This window comes from Salvelinus fontinalis, chromosome 1 (assembly GCF_029448725.1).
Source record: "Salvelinus fontinalis isolate EN_2023a chromosome 1, ASM2944872v1, whole genome shotgun sequence".
In the NCBI taxonomy this organism is placed as follows: Eukaryota; Metazoa; Chordata; class Actinopteri; order Salmoniformes; family Salmonidae; genus Salvelinus; species Salvelinus fontinalis.
This window is the reverse complement of record NC_074665.1, coordinates 50,547,498-50,567,099: the sequence shown is the minus strand read 5'-3', so window position 1 is coordinate 50,567,099 and position 19,602 is coordinate 50,547,498. Positions and strand designations below refer to the sequence as shown.

Here is a 19,602-nt window from a genome sequence, read left to right as displayed (position 1 = left end):
TTGTTCATTTGCACAATTTATCTTGTTCACTTTCGCTTGTAAAATGTCCACACTCAGGAAAATGACATTCAGTAGCTACTAGCTAGGCTTGTATAACTTTATGAACTGGATTTATGATATATATATATATTAAATTAAATTAAGAAAAACTAGGAGCACGCTGCATTAAAACAGACAACTGAAGAAAAAGCATTTATTGAAGGAGCTGCACTACACCAAAAAGATCTCCACCGTGCCGCAGAGGACAAGCGGCAGCTATCCAAGGAGAGACTCAACACCTGGAAGACCCCATGGAGGACAATCATACTCCACTCGAGTGATTGTCGATGGAGAAGATGTGTGTCAACATGTCAGGTTGGTGGCTTTGCCCTGAAGGAGATCCACAGGGATGACAGCCTTATGGACTCTTAATACATTGTGAAAGCACACTAAAGACCTCACTTCTGCAGATTGAGACACAGCCAGTCTCAGATAGGGCCAAGGGTTTATTCTGATCATGTGACCTGACCAGTAAAAACTCTAGGTGCTTGTCTTATCATAACCAGGGCATCAAGTTTTTCCTGGCCAGAGCAGAGCAGATCCCTGAGAGTTCATGTCCTCTGTTTCACTCTAGAGGAGAAATCCCACAGGTGAGACTAACTCATTACAAACCTAGTCAGACATATCTGCATATGCAAACCGGTAATAGTAACAGGGTGATGATGAGGATTACGTTGATGTTTTATTTAACGATTGCCATGCCTCGGGGCTTATTACCTTTAATTAGATTCACTAACTGCAGCTTGTTCTGAGTCAGGACCCTCTCCTCTCCACTGGCTAAATTTAATTACTGTACTCTCCTAGGTACTTAACATAAGACTTATGGCAGTCTGCTTTGACCTCTCTGTTAGGAGTTACTCTTGCAGTAAGTGTAAAACAGAAAAGAACAGAAACAAGACTGTTTGTAGTACTCTGGTGTTCAGTGAAATGCTTTGGAGCCATGGTTCACACATCTTTCTTGATTGACAAAGTCTTAAGACAAATAGCCAAATGACTCCAGGCAGACAGTAGCCCTGATAAAGTCAACAGGAACAGAAGAGGAGCCAGAACTAGCAGGTAGTCTTACCACTGACAAATCCGTTGCCGCGGCTCTGGCTCCTGTTGAGAGCCCCCTGCAAGACCGGTGGGAAGGGCTTGCCTGGGGTGGGCTGCTGGGTGTACATGGAGTAGATGGAGCTGGCTGCCAGGGTCTGGGGCTTGATCAGGTCTTTAGGCAGCTCTGGGGTGAAGGGTCTGACAGTGGCGGCCGGAGGGGGGTCCTGCTTTGAGGGCAGGGGCAGGGTCTGGCTCTGGGAGGGGGGCAGGGAGACATGGGCCTGTGGGCCCCCCTGGGATTGCTGGTGCTGGCTGGGAGGCTTGGCCTTGGGGAAGGTGCCTGTGTTGAAGCCTGGCTTGCCATAGGGGGCACCACTGGGGGCTTTAGGTTTACTGGCAACGGGTGGGGGAACTTTAACTGGGGGTTTAGCAGCAGACTGGGGAAAGGAGAACAGAGAGGAGCTGGTTAGACCACAGAGGAATGGCATGCGCGCACACACGCACTCACACACAACTGATCAAGGACAACTCCTGATGTCAAGTGTTCATGTTTAAAGAATTTTCAGTTTTCTGACATTCTGACATTGAGACATTCTGGGCACCATCCATTGGGTCTGCAGTAAAAATAGCTTAGGGGCATTTTTGTTGAGATACACAGTTCTTACCTGGGAGTCTCTGACCAGGTCGTCACTGCTCTGGTTCTTGCGGAGGGAGGCGGCGGGCACCTCAGTGGGCTCAAACATGGAAAACGGACGCACCCTCCTGTCCTTCTTCATCTCCTCAGTCTCATCTACACACACAACAACACAGGTGTAAAACATAACTATGCAAACATACAGGGAAAACAATAGCAAAACCCTATCTGGACTGTGTAAGCTATTAAGTGCATATTCAAGGAAAGTGAAGTGGCAATTTGAGTCTTCATGTTTGTGTGGGTTCGCAGATATGATTTGGCCACTACATATCTGGTCATCGTGTGGTCGAGTGTACAGTCATATTTATGTGTGGTTGTTGTGCTGTGGGGGTGATTACCTTGCTCTGTGTTGGGGCTGGAGTGAGAGGTCATTCTGGGCAGTGTGGAGGATGACCCATGACTACTGCTGTTGGGCTCTGGTCCAGAAGGGCCCCACTCTGCCAATTTAGCTGAGAGAGGGGGGTGAGCGTGGTGGTTAGGGAGTTGTGGTTTCTAAAAATACTTTCAATTGAAACCAATGGAAGGCAAAATATATTTAGAAAGGGTCTGGCCAAAGCTGGGCTATATAGCAATACCCTGTGGCAGGGTCTTCTCTTTTCTCAGCCGGATTAAGACAGTACAGCAGCGCAAAATGTGGTAGAGCTAGCTAGTTCTTTCCATCTTTCTAATTTCCTCAGTAACTGATTTAGACCTGATCGGGACAGTCCGAAACCACATGGTTGTCAGACTGTCAGTTCTGCTGGAGGTAATGTGTTCGTTCCAACGGACCCATTTAGAATGCTGCCGAATCCAGAGTGGAAGGAGAATAGCAACAGGCACGGTTTAATTCAACAAACAGGCAGTATTGCCTCACAGCAACACAGACAACAACAGAGATCTGGCAGAAAGAGAGATGACGATGACAATACTAACTCCTTTTTTTTCTTCCTCCATAACAAACATACCCCCTCAAAGCGTATTTCCACGCCCACACAACTCTCTCTCTCTGTCCATATAGCATCGACTGAAAGGGTAACAAACAGCAAGCACAAGCGGACACATTCACACAGAGCACACCACACCAGAGGGAGTGTGTACTTTTCATCTTAGCCCGCAGCTCTTTCAGAGGTTTAAGCAAGAACATGGATTCTAAAATAACCAAAAATGCACGAGAGACAAAAAGCAGAGGAGCCTTAGAAATCCAGATATCTAGTGTTAAAGATTCGGTCCGTTATAGGCCAGAGCAGGGGGCCCAGTGTGGGCATGGTGAGGGGTGCAGGTCTGGCTGGACCCGGGGCCAGGCAAGGAGACTCCCCGTCGATGGAGGAGAGCTCTGGAGGGGTTTGGACCGGCTGCAGATTCACCTCTTTCCTCCCCTAGGTCTCCTTTTTTCCCAGATACATAAAAATATACACCGATTTCATTTAAGGACCAACAAATGTACAGCCGTGCCATATAGATAGCAAAATAGTTGGGAAGAGATGTTCGATGTACAGCTTTTCTTTCCCACTGCATATTGGCTCATCACGCAGAAGTGATTGCATGTAACATCACGGCAGACTGGGGAAAACCTGTTACTTTAACTGTTTTTCTCTCATTTTGCGCTGAAGAGGACGTGTAAAGGAAAAGATGGACCGATGAAATGACTGACTAGTTTTGATTTCATATCATAAATGTTTATTGATGCCTCTCTCTTACACACACACACACACACACCTCCTTCTACCAGGGTAGTTCTTTAAGGCGGACTGAACAAGTGAGTGATCAGGTGCATGAGTAAGACTGAGTCATTCTGTAGATAATGCAAAAAGACCAACCTCTAATGTGCTTTAACTGGTTTTGTGTGTGTGTGTCATTAGTTTGGCATTTATGCAACCTGACTGAATCGAAGCTCTTATTGTCAGTGTTTTTGGTCAATTTCCTTACATTTAAGTCAATTCAAAAAGTGAATGAATATTCAATTCATGAGTTAAAAAGTCCTCATATGAAATAATTGGTTGACTGAATATGAAATGGAAATTGAGCACATGTAATATCTCCACCGGTATTCTATTCAGCCCAACAATTGAGTCAAATCCATTACTCACTCATGAGTAAAATAGTACTGGATTTGTCATTCCTACTCAGAAGCACTGTAGAATTTGGATAGGGTAATCTGACCATCGTATCAACTTGCACTACTTCCCCCTCTGGTGGAATAAGTATGTCAATTACAGGAAGGAATGTAATTGAAGAATCTCTACTGTTGACCAATGACTGAAGAATGGGTGTAGACTTCGGCTACCAAAATTTGTTTGCACGAACAGACGGAAAAGAAACCTTTGCTGAAGACCAAAACCCAGCTAGCACAGTGGATCTAGGCCGATTCCGTCTGAGAGTCGGAGCACTCGGCTGAGAGTCAGACTCGGCCGACGTCATGTGGCCTGAGTCTGGGCCGCCTTTGGCAGTATTACTTATGGCTAGGATGTAGGGATTGAGCTCGGGCCGATTCCGGTGTGAGTTATCAGGCCTAAATGTATTACTTGGGGCTCGGGCCGATTCCGGTGACAGTTATCTGGCCCAAATGTATTACTTGGGGCTGGGGCAGATTGGGGCTACTCTCTGGCAGATGATTACACAGGCTGCTTTATATAATTAATAAAAATGTCATTATTTATTTATTTTTCCATATTTTCCTCATTGTTTCAAAAAATTAAATAAAATACAATTAACATTTAAATGAAATTCCTTAAGAGTCATGTGTAGTATTTTGATACTTGTGCAAGGCAATTGATAAGCATTAAAAACTTTGTGGCTGGACCTTCCCGAGTGGCGCAGCGGTCTATGACACTGCGTTGCAGTGCAACCTGCGGATCTACAGATGCTGGTTCTAGACCCGTGCCGGCCGCGACTGGGAGACCCATGAGGCGATGAACAATTGGCCCAGCGTCGTCCGAGATATGGGAGGGTTTGGCCGGCCGGGATGTCCTTGTCCCATCGCGCTGTAGTGACTCCTGTGGCGGGCTAGGCGCATGCACGCTGACACGGTCCCCAGTTGTACGGTGTTTCCTCCGAGACAAAATGTTTTTTTTTGTGGATGGGTATAATTTGTATGTATAAAATGTATAATAGTACTATTTAAAATGACTAAATCCGGTAATTTTGTATAGATTTATTTACATTTTCATCGGGTCGCTTCTGGGGGGATTCTGGTAAGATGCCGGCAAAGTCGGCTGAATTCTGGTAGACGGAAACGGCCCGATGTACTTGGGACGATTCTGGGCAGTCATTCATTTTGATTCCGGGCCGAGTCTGACACCGGGCTGATTCAATCAGTTCCGGCTCCCCGGAAGAGGGACGCTTCTGGGCGGCCCTCATTGCTAGCTGGGAACGAACAGAAACATCACAGAATGGCATCATAATATATGCACAAACTGTTCTGAACTGTTTCGGATGGGAATCATGTAGATGCCTTTAGTGCCAATGTACAGGTAACTGCCAAAATAATGGAAACACTTGAGTACATTATGGATACAAAGTATTTTAAAAGCAGGTGCTTCCACACAGGTGTGGTTCCTGAGTTAATTAAGCAATTAACATCCTATCATGCATAAAAATGTTGGGCAGGCCATTATTTTGGCTATGCCCCCATAGGATGACAATGCCCCCATCCACAGGGCACGAGTGGTCACTGAATGGTTTGATGAGCATGTCAACGATGTAAACCATATGCCATGGTCGTCTCAGTCACCAGATTTCAACACAATTGAACACTTATGGGAGAATCTGGAGCTGGGCCTGAGAAAGCATATTCCACCACCATCAACAAAACATCAAATTATGGAATTTCTCACGGAAGAATGGTGTTGCATGATCCTCCAACAGTGTTCCAGACACTTGTAGAATCTGGGCATTGAAGCTGTTTTGGCCCAACATCCTATTAAGACTATGTTGATGTTTCCTTTATTTTGGCAGTTACCTGTAGATTAGGTAAATTCATAGTAGCTATTTGACCAATCTGAAGAGGATACTACTGAGCTTTCCCTGGTTCAACCTCTGAATGCACAATCACACAGCAACATGAGGGCTGGTATTCCACCCTGGCAGACATAAGTCACCATTTAGTGGCGGAAGAATTATGGATAAGGAGAAGGTAGGTTATCATCTCAGACGGGCACCACAACACAGCAACATAACTCCTGATTCAAGGTCTGGTATCTTTTCAATCCCCCTAATGGTTCAGGTTCAAATTAGTAGGGTAATCGAATCCTAGATCTATGGTTAGGGGGATTGGTAGAGGAAGTAGCCACACCAGAGCACCAAGCCCCTAGGTTACCTTCTGAGCTCAGAGTCACTTTACAACTAGAGCCCATCTATCAACCGGGGTATCTCAGAATCCTCAGCTCCTGTTGAGGGTGGGGAACTCAGTCACATGTCAAACCTCTTACAAGCTCGTCATCTGGATTTTATTTATCACTCAGCTGAGGTAGAGATATAGAGTACCTTAATTAAAAGGAGACTGTGAGCGTAAGAGATGGAGTGGAGACTTCAGGAGAAGAATTGACAGGCAAACGTTTGCCAGGGCCAAGAGGGAGGAAGTGAGAGGGGAAAGGTGAAATGAACATCTGTAAGGTTAAAGGTCACTGTCGCACCTGTGTTGGCCTCGCCCTGGGGTTCTGGCTGTGCAGGCATGTTAGCGGTGCCGTCGGGGTAGACAGCAGGTTTGACCAGCAGCTCGTGTCTCACTGGGCCGCGAGGCATGGTGGACGACTGGATGTACGGGCCGACAGCCGCCACACGAGAAGGACCCTGATGCTGCTGCTGACCACCCGGACCATCAGAGGGCAGCTAGAGGGAGAAAGAGAGATGGAGGGAGGGAGAGAGAGAGAGTTAGACAGACAGTTCAGAGCAAGCCAAACATACAGATCCAGCATGTCATCAGTGTGGAGGAACAACAGGGTCACTCACTGACAGACACAGTATGTAAAGAGTGAAAAGTACAGCACAAAAACAGAAATAATACATTTTTTAAGCATCTCCCTCAGCTTAGTAGTAGATTACGCTGTTAGTCTATTTGCCACTATCCTAAATACACAAAGGAGTGTTTGAAGTTATGGATGAAAATATGATAAAAGCTCATTTAAGGGAGCTAAACTGTGTTGAAAAATACTCCAACTACCCCACATAAAGCCTGATCAAGTTGAACTCTGAAACATTTAGGGAAAAAACACAGACCAAACTATCAGCTCTCTTTTACGTTCCAATATAACCAAAGTCTTTCTCCGAAAGTTTTTGGTTCAAAAAACAAACTTTAGCAGTTGTGTAAAATGAGGTCTTACGGAACGGAGCAGATTAAATAAGTCAAGCCGTGCCCTTTAAAACAAGATCAAATCAACTGCACTCCGCTACTGGAAACAGAAATGCAGATAATCCTACGGCAAATGCTGCTCTACCAAGTCATGCTGAAGAGATCTATGTCAGGTCCAGCTCTGCCATTAGTTACTGTACCTGGGGATGAGCGTCTTTTGAAGCCCTCTCCTTACCAGGGTAGCCATTCTTGAGAAAACAAAAACACAAAAGGCAACAGCAGTTGAACACACTAGTAGTCAAACCCCATACAAGTACATAAGTCGCTATTGATCAGTTCCTCCCATATGCTCAGACGGAGCGAGGTGAGGTGATTCTAGGCTGACATCTTTCAGGCGTTTCGCAACCAATGTGTTTGAAACATGCCTTCCAGGTGATGTCATACAGACCCTTGCTGTGTAGTTGGCCAGAGAGAAGGGTAAACGTAACGGCTCTTTGTGGCCGCCTGAAAAAGCCCTGCTCATTATAATTCGAGGCAGACTGTCACTAAATCCCCTCCTCAAAGAGTCCTGCTCTATTCAGCCTTCAGCTTCTCTGCTTCCATCTCTAATAACTACAGTACATTCATATTACACCTTGACCTCTTCAGCTCTCTCCTTTCTTTACCTCAGCTCTTCCCTTCAACATAGGAGAGAGGACTTCAAAAGATGGTGGACTTCTTTAATAATGTAGTACATTATTTTCTACTGGTTGTAACTGACAAGTAACCTGTCAGTCTATGTCGTTGTTTTTTGTTTGAATTGCTTACGTCTTCGCTATGCGGGGGAAATGGTAAAACAAGCAGAACTACGTGGCTAAGAACTGTTGTGACGGGGATTATTATCGTAGCAACACACTTGTCGAGTGAAGGCAATCCCACACTGTGTTAGCTAGGTTTTTCATGTCTTCGGGTGTAGTTCGTAAAGGTTGAAGCATGTATGTTAGGATTGTAACGTTATAATAATTAAGGATAAAGCGTAAATTCATGCCAGGAATAAAAGTGTGACGTTTTTGATTTCCTCCCTTCTGTAATAAGCAGCCAATTAAGTATTTTTCCTTTTTTCATGTGTTTAATCTGATACTGTTATCTCCAGCTAAACAATTTTTTTATGTATGTAAGCACTTCAGAGTTATATCATGCTAATAAGTGACTCATAAGACAAGAAAGTTGTAAGAGTGTGCTTAACTGTACTTTCATCTATTTTATAGTTCTCACGGAAGGTGATAATTCTGACCAAAACTACAGAATAAAAAGCCGCCAGTTAAAATCAAGGAACGGTTGTGTTCGTGGTTACTGGAGGGAGCTACAGTGAGAACTCAATGCTCTTCACAAGCAAGAGAGAAATAAGAATCTCATCCAGCTGTAAAACGTCTACAAGATTCCCAAGTCCTGGTAGGCTGTCAGATAAGAGTTTTGCACCTACCTGCAACCTAAGAAGAAAATCTCCACATAAGGAAACATCGTGAGGCAACATAAGGTCAAGACTAACAGGAAAGTCAGACACGCAAGTACGAGTCAAGGTGTTTGAAGGTGGTCCTAGCCTTGTGAACAGCTAATAAGAGACTTTAAGATTACAATTCGTAAGGGCTGGAGATAGTTGTGTATTTCATTAAGACTTGCTATAAGTATGCATCTGCTCTTTCTATCTGAAAAGTATCACTGGTATGTGCATTACTGGAAAAATATTTTTTGATACTTACTAAAAAAATATATATAGCTACAAAACATTAAGGGTTAGCATACACCTATTAATCATATTTTCACCTGTAAGTTAATAGTGTAATTGTTTTGGTAAAGTGTTTGTTCAAGCTTTTGTTAAAAGCGTTATACGTGTTTATATCACGTACCAAGGTTTAAATTACAGTGAATTAGAGTATAAATGACATACTCACTTATCCAAGCCTTATCTAGAATGTCAGAAAGAGGTAGTTTCACTAAAGGTGACAGGGGATGGGATGGGTCAAGTTGAGCAGCCGCAGCAACACCTCGGGAACGTCAAACCTTCATCACAACAAACAGAGCAGCAGGAAGAGACCGGTGTGGAGTCACGGCTGCCAGCGAATGATGATACAGAGGCTGCTAATGAGACATCACAACAAGAGCCACGAAGAGGTGAGAGGGTCCGCAGGTTAACTGAAAAGGGCAGGGAACTGAGTGACGAAAGGTGGAGACAGCTTGAACATCGTTTCAGTGTCAGCTATGAGAAGTGGAAGGGTCTGGTAAAAGGAGGCAAAACTGTCACTGACAGGCTGTTTCTCTGAAGACCTACTACAATACCTCCTAAACAAGTTTAGCCATACCTCTACAGATCTAAACATTGACTATGTAAATTTGCGTCAAATCGACATTCCCGACAATGATATGCGCCGCAGATTTGATACTTGCGAAGCAGTTACAAGGTCTATTATCAAGGCTGTAAGGTGTCAGTTAGAAAGCAGGTAAGAAGCTCAAAGTAACCAAATAGAAAGCTGCACTGGAATGAGAGCAATTCATTGTGCATGTCCGAACTCTCACATAAGTCAAGTCTCAACTATCAGCACTCAATTGCATCCTCCCAGTCTCAAAGCAACTCAAAAGGTCACCTCCGGACGCTCAAGTGTGTCATCTGTCAAGAGACAAGAGGCTGCGGTAGAAGTTGCTGCTAACCAAGCAGCTTTAGAAGTAATGGTTAAGCAAGAATGCCAACTAGTAGAGCTTCAGAGACTCGAAGATGGAGATAAGAAGAGGACAGCGGAGTGTACGAGCAAGATGAATACTCAGAGGACGAGAAGAGAGAACTACTCTAACTGCAAATCTGTGAAAGAGAAAGAAGTCATGCACAGAGGTTGCTCATTTCAGAGTCTCTCACCACAACATGTTGTGACAAGCACACAACAAGAAAATGGCACCAAGACCATGGTCAGATTACTAACGGAATCCATCAGTGTAAGCTGCCTCCCCATACCTGAACCAGTAACATTCAACGGAGAACAAGTCTCTTTCACTGACTGGAAGGTCTCTTTTCAGACTCTGATAGACAGGAAGAACATACCAGCAACTGAGAAAATATACTACTTAAGAAAATATGTTGGTGGGCCTGCCAAGAATACCATCGAAGTTACTTTCTGTTGGGAACAGAGTCAGCCTTTGGCTTGGAAGGACGGGCGTTTCAGATTTGTGTGTTTGACCTCTGGGTCAAAGAATTGTCTTTGCGCTCCATCAGCTCCATATAAGCTGTTGACTTCCGTTGTTTTGGAGATGCCGTACATTTACTGCAATGTTTTTTTTGCTGTGTGGACCATTCTTGAAGAAGGTACGTAAACAAATTCCTCATTGCCAAGTCCTTCAGAGATAAGCTCAATGCATGGCCTAAGATAGGATCCAAGGACACATCCCTTTAACATCCCTTTAAGCTTTGAAACCAAGTGAAGATGGGAAACCTAAGACGCCAAGGATTCAAAGCCCTGGAGCAAGGGTATTAGCAACTAACTCCGATGAAAAAGGTACTGTTACTAGTTGTGTCTTCTGAGAGAAGTCAGGTCACAGTCTCCACAAATGTTGGAAGTTCTTGGATAAGCCCACCGCAGAGCGACAGAAGTTTGTTCAAGAAAATAAATTGAGCTTCGGCTGTTTAAGGCCTGGACATCGTTTGAAAGATTGTGATAACAGGAACACCTGTGACACCTGTCAGAGGAGGCATCCATCCTGCATGAACGAAGATCGTACTAAAGAAAGGTCAAGGGATAGGAAAGAGCCCCCACAAGATAAGGGGACAAGGCCGTCAAATGAGGCCATATCTAACAGAGTCGTAAGGGACATTAACAACACTCAAACCTCCACAATCATTCCAGTATGGGTGTCAACCACAAGCGAGCCAGATCGTGAAGTTCTCATGTACGCACTTCTTGACACCCAGAGCGACACCACTGTTATCCTTGAAGAGGCAACAAAAGCTCTCAATACAAGGAAGGAGCCAGTACAACTGAAACCTTCTACAATGGCTTCAAGGAATACCATTGTGCCCTGCCAGAAGCTGTCTGGTTTGCAGATTAGAGGGTTTTACTTGGAGAAGAAAATCCCTCTGCCAACGACCTACTCGAGAGAGTTTATTCCCGCAAACAGAGATCATATTCCCACTGCAGAGACTGCAAGAGCATGGTCTCATCTTGAACACATTGCAGAGGAGATTGCTCCTCAACAGAGCTGTGATGTCGGTCTCTTAATTGGCTACAACTGCTCCCAGGCTCTCCTTCCAAGAGAACTTGTGTCTGGTAAGGAAAATCAGTCTTTTGCTCAGAGAACAGACCTTGGCTGGAGCATTGTCGGCTGTGGAAACCCATGCATCGACTATGGCGATGCTATTGGAGTGAGTCATCGGGTTATCGTTAGACAGGTGATGCCAAGTCTTCAATCCTCTTCCAACCTCACAAATCAAGTAAACTATGTTTGGTCCCGTGTGGCTCAGTTGGTAGAGCATGGCGCTTGCAACGCCAGGGTTGTGGGTTCAATTCCCACGGGGGGACCAGGGTTCAATTCCCATGGGGGGGACCAGGATGAATATGTATGAACTTTCCAATTTGTAAGTCGCTCTGGATAAGAGCGTCTGCTAAATGACTTAAATGTAATGTAAATGTAGAACACCCGTAAGAGAGGTAATAACAGCACTGGACATTATCAAGACGATTGAATCCAACTTCAACATGAGAGCCGCAGAAGAGGAACTCATATCTCAAGAGGATATCTGGTTCCTGACAAAAATGAAAGCAGGCATCAGATGCAAGGACGATGGACATTACGAGATGCCTCTGCCGTTTAAGGAAGAAAGCACCAACCTGCCGAACAATAAGACATGTGCAGTTCACCGTCTCAAGTGCCTTGAAAAGGAGGATAAGGAGAGACAAAGAGTACTACAAGGACTACACAACCTTCATGAAAGAGACCATCGCTTGTGGAGATGCTGAGAAGGTCTCAGAGGAGGAAATTAACAAGCATCCAGCATGATACATCCCGCACCATGGGGTTTATCCCCCACAAAAGCCTGGGAAGATACGAGTCATCTTTGACTGTTCAGAGAAGTTTCGAGAGACGTCCTTGAATGACCATCTCCTTACTGGTCCAGAGTTGACAAACACATTGCTGGGTGTCCTTTGCCGTTTCCGTAAGGGTCCAGTCGCAATCATGTGTGACGTAGAGCGCATGTTCCACCAGTTTCATGTGAAAGCCGAAGACCAAGATTATCTGCATTCCTTTGGTGGGAGAACGGAGATCTAGAATCTCAAACCTCAGTGTATCGTATGAAGGTCCACTTATTCGGCGCAGCTTCATCTCCTGGTTGCGCCAACTATGGTCTCAAACATCTTGCTGCCGAAGGACGAGGAAGCTTCAGCAAGGAGTCTATGCAGTTCATAGAAAGGAACGTTTATGTTGATGATGGGTTGACGAGCGTATCGTCTGTAGATGAAGCGGCCCAGCTGGTGAAAGAAGCAAGGGAGCTTTGCAGCATCGGCAAACTTTGGTTGCACAAGTTTATCTCCAACAGCAATGAATTTATAATTCCCAAGGAAGAACATGCAGAGGGTACCAAAGACCTGGATATGGCTCTGGATGAACCACACAGCTTTGGCGAACTCTGGTGTGTCGCATCAGACAAGTTCCAGAGTGCTCATAACTCAGAACAATCAGCACAGCAGGAGAAGTTCATTGCTCCCTAGTTATGGGGAAGTCGAGAGTCGCCGCTTCCAAGGTTACGACCATACCACGACAGAAACTTTCAGCAGTGGTGGTAGCTGTTCGAACAAGTGACATGCTCAAAAAGGAGCTAGAGAAAGGTCTACAGTAATACTTCTGGACAAACTCGAAGGTAGTTATTGGCTACATCAACAATGAAGCCAGAAGATTCCACATCTTTGTATCTAACCGTATTCAATGCATTAAGCAAAGAACAGATCCCTAACAAGATATGTGACCTCTCAAGAGAATCCTGCGGATCACGCTTCCAGGGGTCTCACATCAGAACAGCTTATGGCTTCCAACTGGTTCACAGGTCCAGACTTTCTTTGGCAGGAGGAACTTCCCAAAGGACAAATCAAGGTGGGGAGATCTCAGACAATTACCCAGAACTGAAGAACCCCTTCACAGAAATCACAGGTGATTGGTGGGAGTGTAACTGACAATTAACCTGTCAGTCTGTTGTTTTTTTAAATTGTTTACGTGTTCGCTATGCGGGGGAAATGGTAAGACAAGCGGAACTACGTGGCCAAGAACTGTTGTAACAGGGATTATTATCGCAGCAACACACTTGTCGAGTGAAGTCAATCTCACGCTGGGTTAGCTAGGTTTTTCATGTCTTCGGGTGTAGTTCGTAAAGGTTGAAGCGTGTATGTTAGGATGGCAACTTTAGAATAATTAAGGATGAAGCGTGAATTCATGTCAGGAATAAGAGGTGTGAAGTTTGATTTCCTCCCTTACGTAATAAGCAGCCAATTAAGTATTTTTCCTTTATTCATGTGTTTAATCTCATACTGTTATCTCCAGCTAAACATTTTTTTATGTATGTAAGCACTTCAGAGTTATATCATGCTAATAAGTGACTCATAAGACAAGAAAGTTGTAAGAGTGTGCTTAACTGAATTGTCATTTATTTTATAGTTCTCACGGAAGGTGATAATTCTGACTAAAACTACAGAATAAAACTGCCAGTTAAAATCAAGGAACAGTTGTGCTCGTGGTTACTGGTGAGAGCTACACTGGTGGTTTTCATGTATATAAAATGATTAAGTATGCCTATTAAGAGAAGGATTAATTCCACTACAGTATGTGGTTGAATTATTCATTCTGTGAGTTTTAGCACTGCAGCTTGGAGGGGGGTCTAATGGCATAGAATGTGTTTTGCTTAGTATACACTTTCATCCAAAGCAGTTTACAAAGCAGACTATTTGTGACTCGTTTCAGGAAACTAGGCGTATGTCGTACGTCACTATTTCACAGGAGCAGCATTTGAACGTAAATATTTATTTTTGATCAGAATGCGTTTTTTTGGCAGAAATGCCTTAATAACAAACTTGTATTCCATCCATAAATATGAAAACAATTATTAAATTACGAGCCTAGTTGGTTTAGCCACGGATAAATACAGGAACCTTCCTGCTAGCCATGATTGGTTGAGAAAATGAATGGGCTGGACATGTCGAGAGATGAGTTTGGATTGGTCTGCCATGTAGCTTGCTTCTGTCTATAACGTGAGTGTTGACAGTCTTTTCTACCTCGCTGTTTTTGAAAGATATAAAGTTAGCCATTGAGAACTACAAAAGTTTTCTACTTTCCTCAACAACATTGATTCCCTGAATTTAGCCGGCGCTATCGACAGATCAGTTGGAATATATAAATTCATTGCTGTTGGAGATAAACTTGTGCAAAGTGATGGGCTACTTTCTGCACACACCACGGTCAATGTGAACCGGAGTGACTTGACACAACGCTGGTCAAACAATATGTAGCTACAAACAAAATGGAGTTAAATGGTTCCAGTCTGCCGTGAAGCATTCATCCATGAATAAGGGTAAGAGTCTAGCTATATTTTCAGATATGTTTATAATTTGGTCAGAAAGTATTTTTTATTGCAAGTAAAAGCATACTGTTAGTTAGCGAGGAAAGGTTAGCTTGCTGGCTCACTAGCTAACATTACATGTATGATCTGTGTAGTAATATTTTTTGAATCAGAAACCCATTTGCATTGCTAGTTATAGCCTAATGTTAGCTAGCTAACATTGAACCTACTTTGTTAGCTTTAGCTGCCTGCAGATTCATACTACATCTATGACAATGTTTGTATTGGTAGTAGTATGAGTTGGGATTATGCCGGTTCATTGATTAGCTAGCTACATGTCTAAACAAAAATTTGCCAGGTGTGTCAGGTGTGGGGTTGATTGCGGCCATCTACTGGATTCATCTACTGGATGAACATGTGTACATGTCTAGTGTGACCCATCCACTTAGCTAGATGTGTATGGGGGGTGGTTATAGCATTTCTTTCAGATGACCCATCAATTTAGTGTGTCGGGTAAGCGTCATCTATTAATAATAAAATATTTTTATCTGTACACTTCTGTTTTTTATATTGCTACTATGCAAGTAACCACTTCACTGTAACGTTGACACCTGTATATGTGACAAATTAACTTAGATTTTATTTGATTATCACATGGCCTCACATGTGAATCCTTAAAGAGTTGGGTGGGGCTTAAGAGGGTGTGAACGATACTGAATGGGTGTAGACAAAGAGCTCTCCAGAAGGTGTACCAAAACATTCAAGGGACATTTTCTCAAAAGTGGGGTTACAAGTTTATCAACTTCAAAACCAGAATTACTTTCCTATTGTTCCTCAACTGCAGTGTACGATATACCATGCTCTAGCTCTGAATCTATTTTATCTCATGTAAAAAAACACAATTTCAAATGTGGTCACATTTGTACATATACAGCTTAATATATACTTTATGACATTCTCTATGCAAATATCATATGAATATCAAATATCATATGAACCAGGGAATATTGTGATCAGTGACATGCACACTTTTAAGGAAACATTTTCAACTTCATATTCATCATCTCCAGCACCATACCAAAATGTGAAAGTGGTGTGTTTCTATGTTGAGTAAAAAACAGGAAGTTAAGTGGTTCTGATGACACCATCTGGCGACACTTATGAAATCTGGTGTGCATCCTGTGATTTTAACCAACTATGAGTAGGGCAAAGGTTAGTAGTAGTTGGTTAATCACATAATACACACCAGATGATTTTTCGATGACATTATCCAAAAACACTTTGTGTGCATCTTTATGACTACAACACATAGAAACTTGTCATTTTCACATAATATTATGTTGATGTTTGGGTGGTGCAGGAGATTAACATTTTGGGAAATGGCCCTTTAAATTATAATAAAATTTAAAAAATTTAAACTTGGACTAGTAGGCATAAAGTTACTCAAACGGACAGATTAAGTGCCTTCAGAAAGTATTCACACCTATTTACTTTTTCCACATTTTGTCGTGTTAAAACCTGCATTTAAAACGGATTCCATTTAGATTTGTTTTTGTCACTGGCCTACACACACACACAACACTCAATAATGTGGAATTGTGTTTTATGACATTTTTACAACTAAATTAAAAATGAAAAGCTGAAATGTCAACCCTTTGTTATGGCAAGCCTAAATATGTTCAGGAGTAAAAATGTGCTTAACAAGTCACATAATAAGTTGTGTGTGCAATAATAGTGTTTAACATAATTGTTGAATGACTACCTTATCTCTGTACCCCACACATATGTAAGGTCCCTCATGCAATGAATTTCAAACACAAATTCAACCACAAAAGACCAGTGAGGGCACCTATTGGTCGATGGATAAAAAATAAAAAAGATATTGAATATCCCTTTGAGCAAAGTGAAGTTATTAATTACACTTGGGTTGGTGTATCAATACACCCAGTCACTAAAAAGATACAGGCTTCCTCCCTAACTCAGTTGCCGGAGAGGAAGGAAACCGCTCAGGGATTTCACCAGTTTATTGGCTGTGATTGGAGAAAACTGAGGATGGATCAACAACATTGTAGTTACAAAGTGTTATGTTTGGGGCAAATCCCCTTTCAAGCATGGTGGTGGCTGCATCATGTTATGGGTATGCTTGTAATTGTTAAGGACTGGGGGATGTTTCAGGATAAATAAACAACAGAATGGAGTTAAGCACAGGCAAAATCCTATAGGAAACCTGGTTCAGTCTGCTCACCATCTAACACTGGTAGATTAATTCACCTTTCAGCAGGACAATAACCTAAAGCACAAGGCCAAATCTACACTAGAGGTGTTTACCAAAAAGACAGAATGTTCATGAGTGGCCAAGTTACAGTTTTGACTTAAATCTACAAGAAAATCTATGGCAAGACCTGAAAATGGTTGTCAAGCAATGATCAAAAACCAATGACAGAGCTTGAATAATTTTCAAAGGAATAAATGTGCAAATGTTGCACCTTCCAAGTGTGGAAAGCTCCTTGAGACTTAGCCAGAAAGACTCACAGCTGTAATCGCTGCAAAAGGTGCTTCTACAAAGTATTGACTCAGGGGTGTGAATACTTATGTAAAGTAGATATCTCTATATTTCATTTTCAATAAATTTGCAAACATTTCTAAAAACATTTGTTCAGTTTGTAGTTATGAGGTATTGTGTGTAGATGAGTAAAAATATACATATTTAATTAATTTTGAATTCAGGTTCTAACAACAAAATGTGGAATAAGTCAAGGGGTAAGAATACTTTCTGAAGGCACTGTAAATCTAGACTCCCCACATTAAGTTAGTTTGATTGAGATACAACATGATAGAGTTATCAAGGAGGAAAGTAAAGGGTGTTGTCTATTCATTTGACAGTGGTTTTGTTTCTCTATTAAAATACCACTGATAGAGGATAGATTCTGTAAATTGCCCACCACATGAAACATGTAAAATCATAATAAATCATGCCTGGGATTTACTAACGTAATTTAAGAATTTGAGTGCCTGAGCAAATCAGTTTCCATTTGACAAACACTCCTCACCCTTACACGTTGTTCTAGTACACTAATAGCTACAGCAAATCTCATGTGTCCTGACAATTTCCTCACAAAATCTTTCAAAGACAGATTCAAAAGTTCCATGTTTACATAGATTAAAAAGTGCAATGGAAACCACAGGAGTCAAAAACAATTCAGAGGAAGAGGAGCAGAGAGATACCAGGCAGTGATACCATCTCCTCTGGCATTCCTGCCTGTCTGCCTGCCTGCCTAAGCTCTAGTCTCCTCCCCTCTCCTGGAGTTGTTTTTGCCAAGTTGGGCTGAAGAGAGGGAATGTTGAGTGTAAACTGAGATAGCAAAATCAACCCTGTGACAAGGATCAAAACAATGATTCATTCCACCAGTGTCCTTCAATCCGGATCTTTGGGAGCCACCTGGGTGCAGGCTTTTGCTCCAGCCAAGCACTAAAATACCTTAATCAGGTGTTAGTACTGGGCTGGGAGAAGCCCCCACTCTGTGGGTCCCAGGGACGAGGGTTGAAGAACACTAAATAGAGAGAGATTGAAAAAGTGAACTGTGGAAGGAGATATCTGAGGGTATTTCAGTCCTGTGAGTCAGTGATTTGTTTGTCAGTGCAGAAAGGCAGCAAGAGACAGGCTTGAGGAGTCTTACTTTTTTGATAGAGGCCGGCTCTGAGGGCCAGGGCATCTGGGGCTTTCAGAGGTAAACAAAATACAGTTGTGTTTATATTCTACAGCCCCAAGGGGGCGCTCAGGTTATCAATTTTGATGGGGTGTGCTTCACTATAAACATTTCCATTTCTTTCACAAAGTCTTAAGATGTCAAAGTAGGTGTTCTGACTCATGTGTGTGCATGTGTGTGTGCGAGAGCGCATGCGTTTGTGCGTGTACAGTATATGTGCATGTACACTATGTGCGTGTGTGTACACTCACAGGCAGATTCTCTTTCTGCTGCAGAGCGGCCTTCTTCTTCCAGAGGCGGTCTCGGAGCTCACTGACCCTTTTGTCCATAGATGCCACCTCCAGGTTGCGCTTGTTCAGACTGTCTCTCTGATGCTGCAGCTTGGAGTTCTGTTCCTGGTTCAGCTTGTTACGCAGCTAGAGGGGACAAGAGATGCAATGTCAGAGAGCTGAACTAGGATGGAGGACAGGGTAGAGGACATACAGTGCGCCATCAGAAGTATTCATACACCTTGACTTATTCCACATTTTGTTGTGTTAGTCTGAATTAAAAATTGCTAAAAATGTATTTTGTTTCTCACCCATCTACACCCAATACCCCATAATGTGAAAACATGTTTTTAGAAATTTTAGCAAATTTACTGAAAATTAAATACAGAAATATATGATTTACATAAGTATTCAGACCCCTGAGTAAATAAATGTTAGAATCACCTTTGGCAGCGATTACAGCTGTGAGTCTTTCTGGGTAAGTCTCTAAGAGCTTTACATACCTGGATTGTACAATACAATTGCACATTTTTCTTTTAAAAAATTCTTCAAGCTCTGTCAAGTTGGTTGCTGATCATTGCTAGACAGCAATTTTCAAGTCTTGCCATAGATTTTTAAGACGTTTTAAGTCAAAACTGTAATTAGGCCACTCAGGAACATTCAATGTCGTCTTGGTAAGCAACTCCAGTGTATATTTGGGCTTGTGATTTAGGTTATTGTCCTTCTGAAAGGTGAATTTGTTTCCAAGTGTCTGTTGGAAAGTAGACTGAACTAGGTTTTTAGGAAGGACGCCTGTATGTTTGTAGTGACTGAGTGTTAATTAATTAATTATTAATTAATAACTTCACCATGCTGAAATGAATATTCAATGTCTGCTTTTTAACATTTTTACCCATCTACCAATAGATGCTCTTCTCTGTGAGGCATTGGAAACCTCCCTGGTCTGTGGTTGAATCGGTGTTTGAAATGCACTGCTTGAATGACGAAACCTTACAGAAAATTGTATGTGTGGAGTACAGAGATGAGGT

The 19,602-nt window shown here is 42.7% G+C and overlaps 1 protein-coding gene across 3 annotated transcripts in view; it reads right to left on the bottom strand.

Moving 5' to 3' along the window:
* The window catches only part of LOC129857260 (apoptosis-stimulating of p53 protein 2-like), a 53,097-nt gene that overhangs the window by 6,935 nt on the left and 26,560 nt on the right, over positions 1-19,602 (bottom strand). The window contains exons 8-14 of one of the 3 annotated variants that reach the window (XM_055925317.1): positions 18,557-18,721; positions 18,276-18,317; positions 7,235-7,282; positions 6,379-6,574; positions 2,107-2,217; positions 1,740-1,864; positions 1,106-1,511 (exon numbers count right to left, since the gene is read on the bottom strand). In XM_055925317.1, coding sequence (XP_055781292.1) covers positions 1,106-1,511; positions 1,740-1,864; positions 2,107-2,217; positions 6,379-6,574; positions 7,235-7,282; positions 18,276-18,317; positions 18,557-18,721 — 1,093 coding nt within the window. The remainder of the gene's footprint in view (positions 1-1,105; positions 1,512-1,739; positions 1,865-2,106; positions 2,218-6,378; positions 6,575-7,234; positions 7,283-18,275; positions 18,318-18,556; positions 18,722-19,602) is intronic. The other 2 variants (XM_055925326.1, XM_055925334.1) reach the window with 2 other exon arrangements.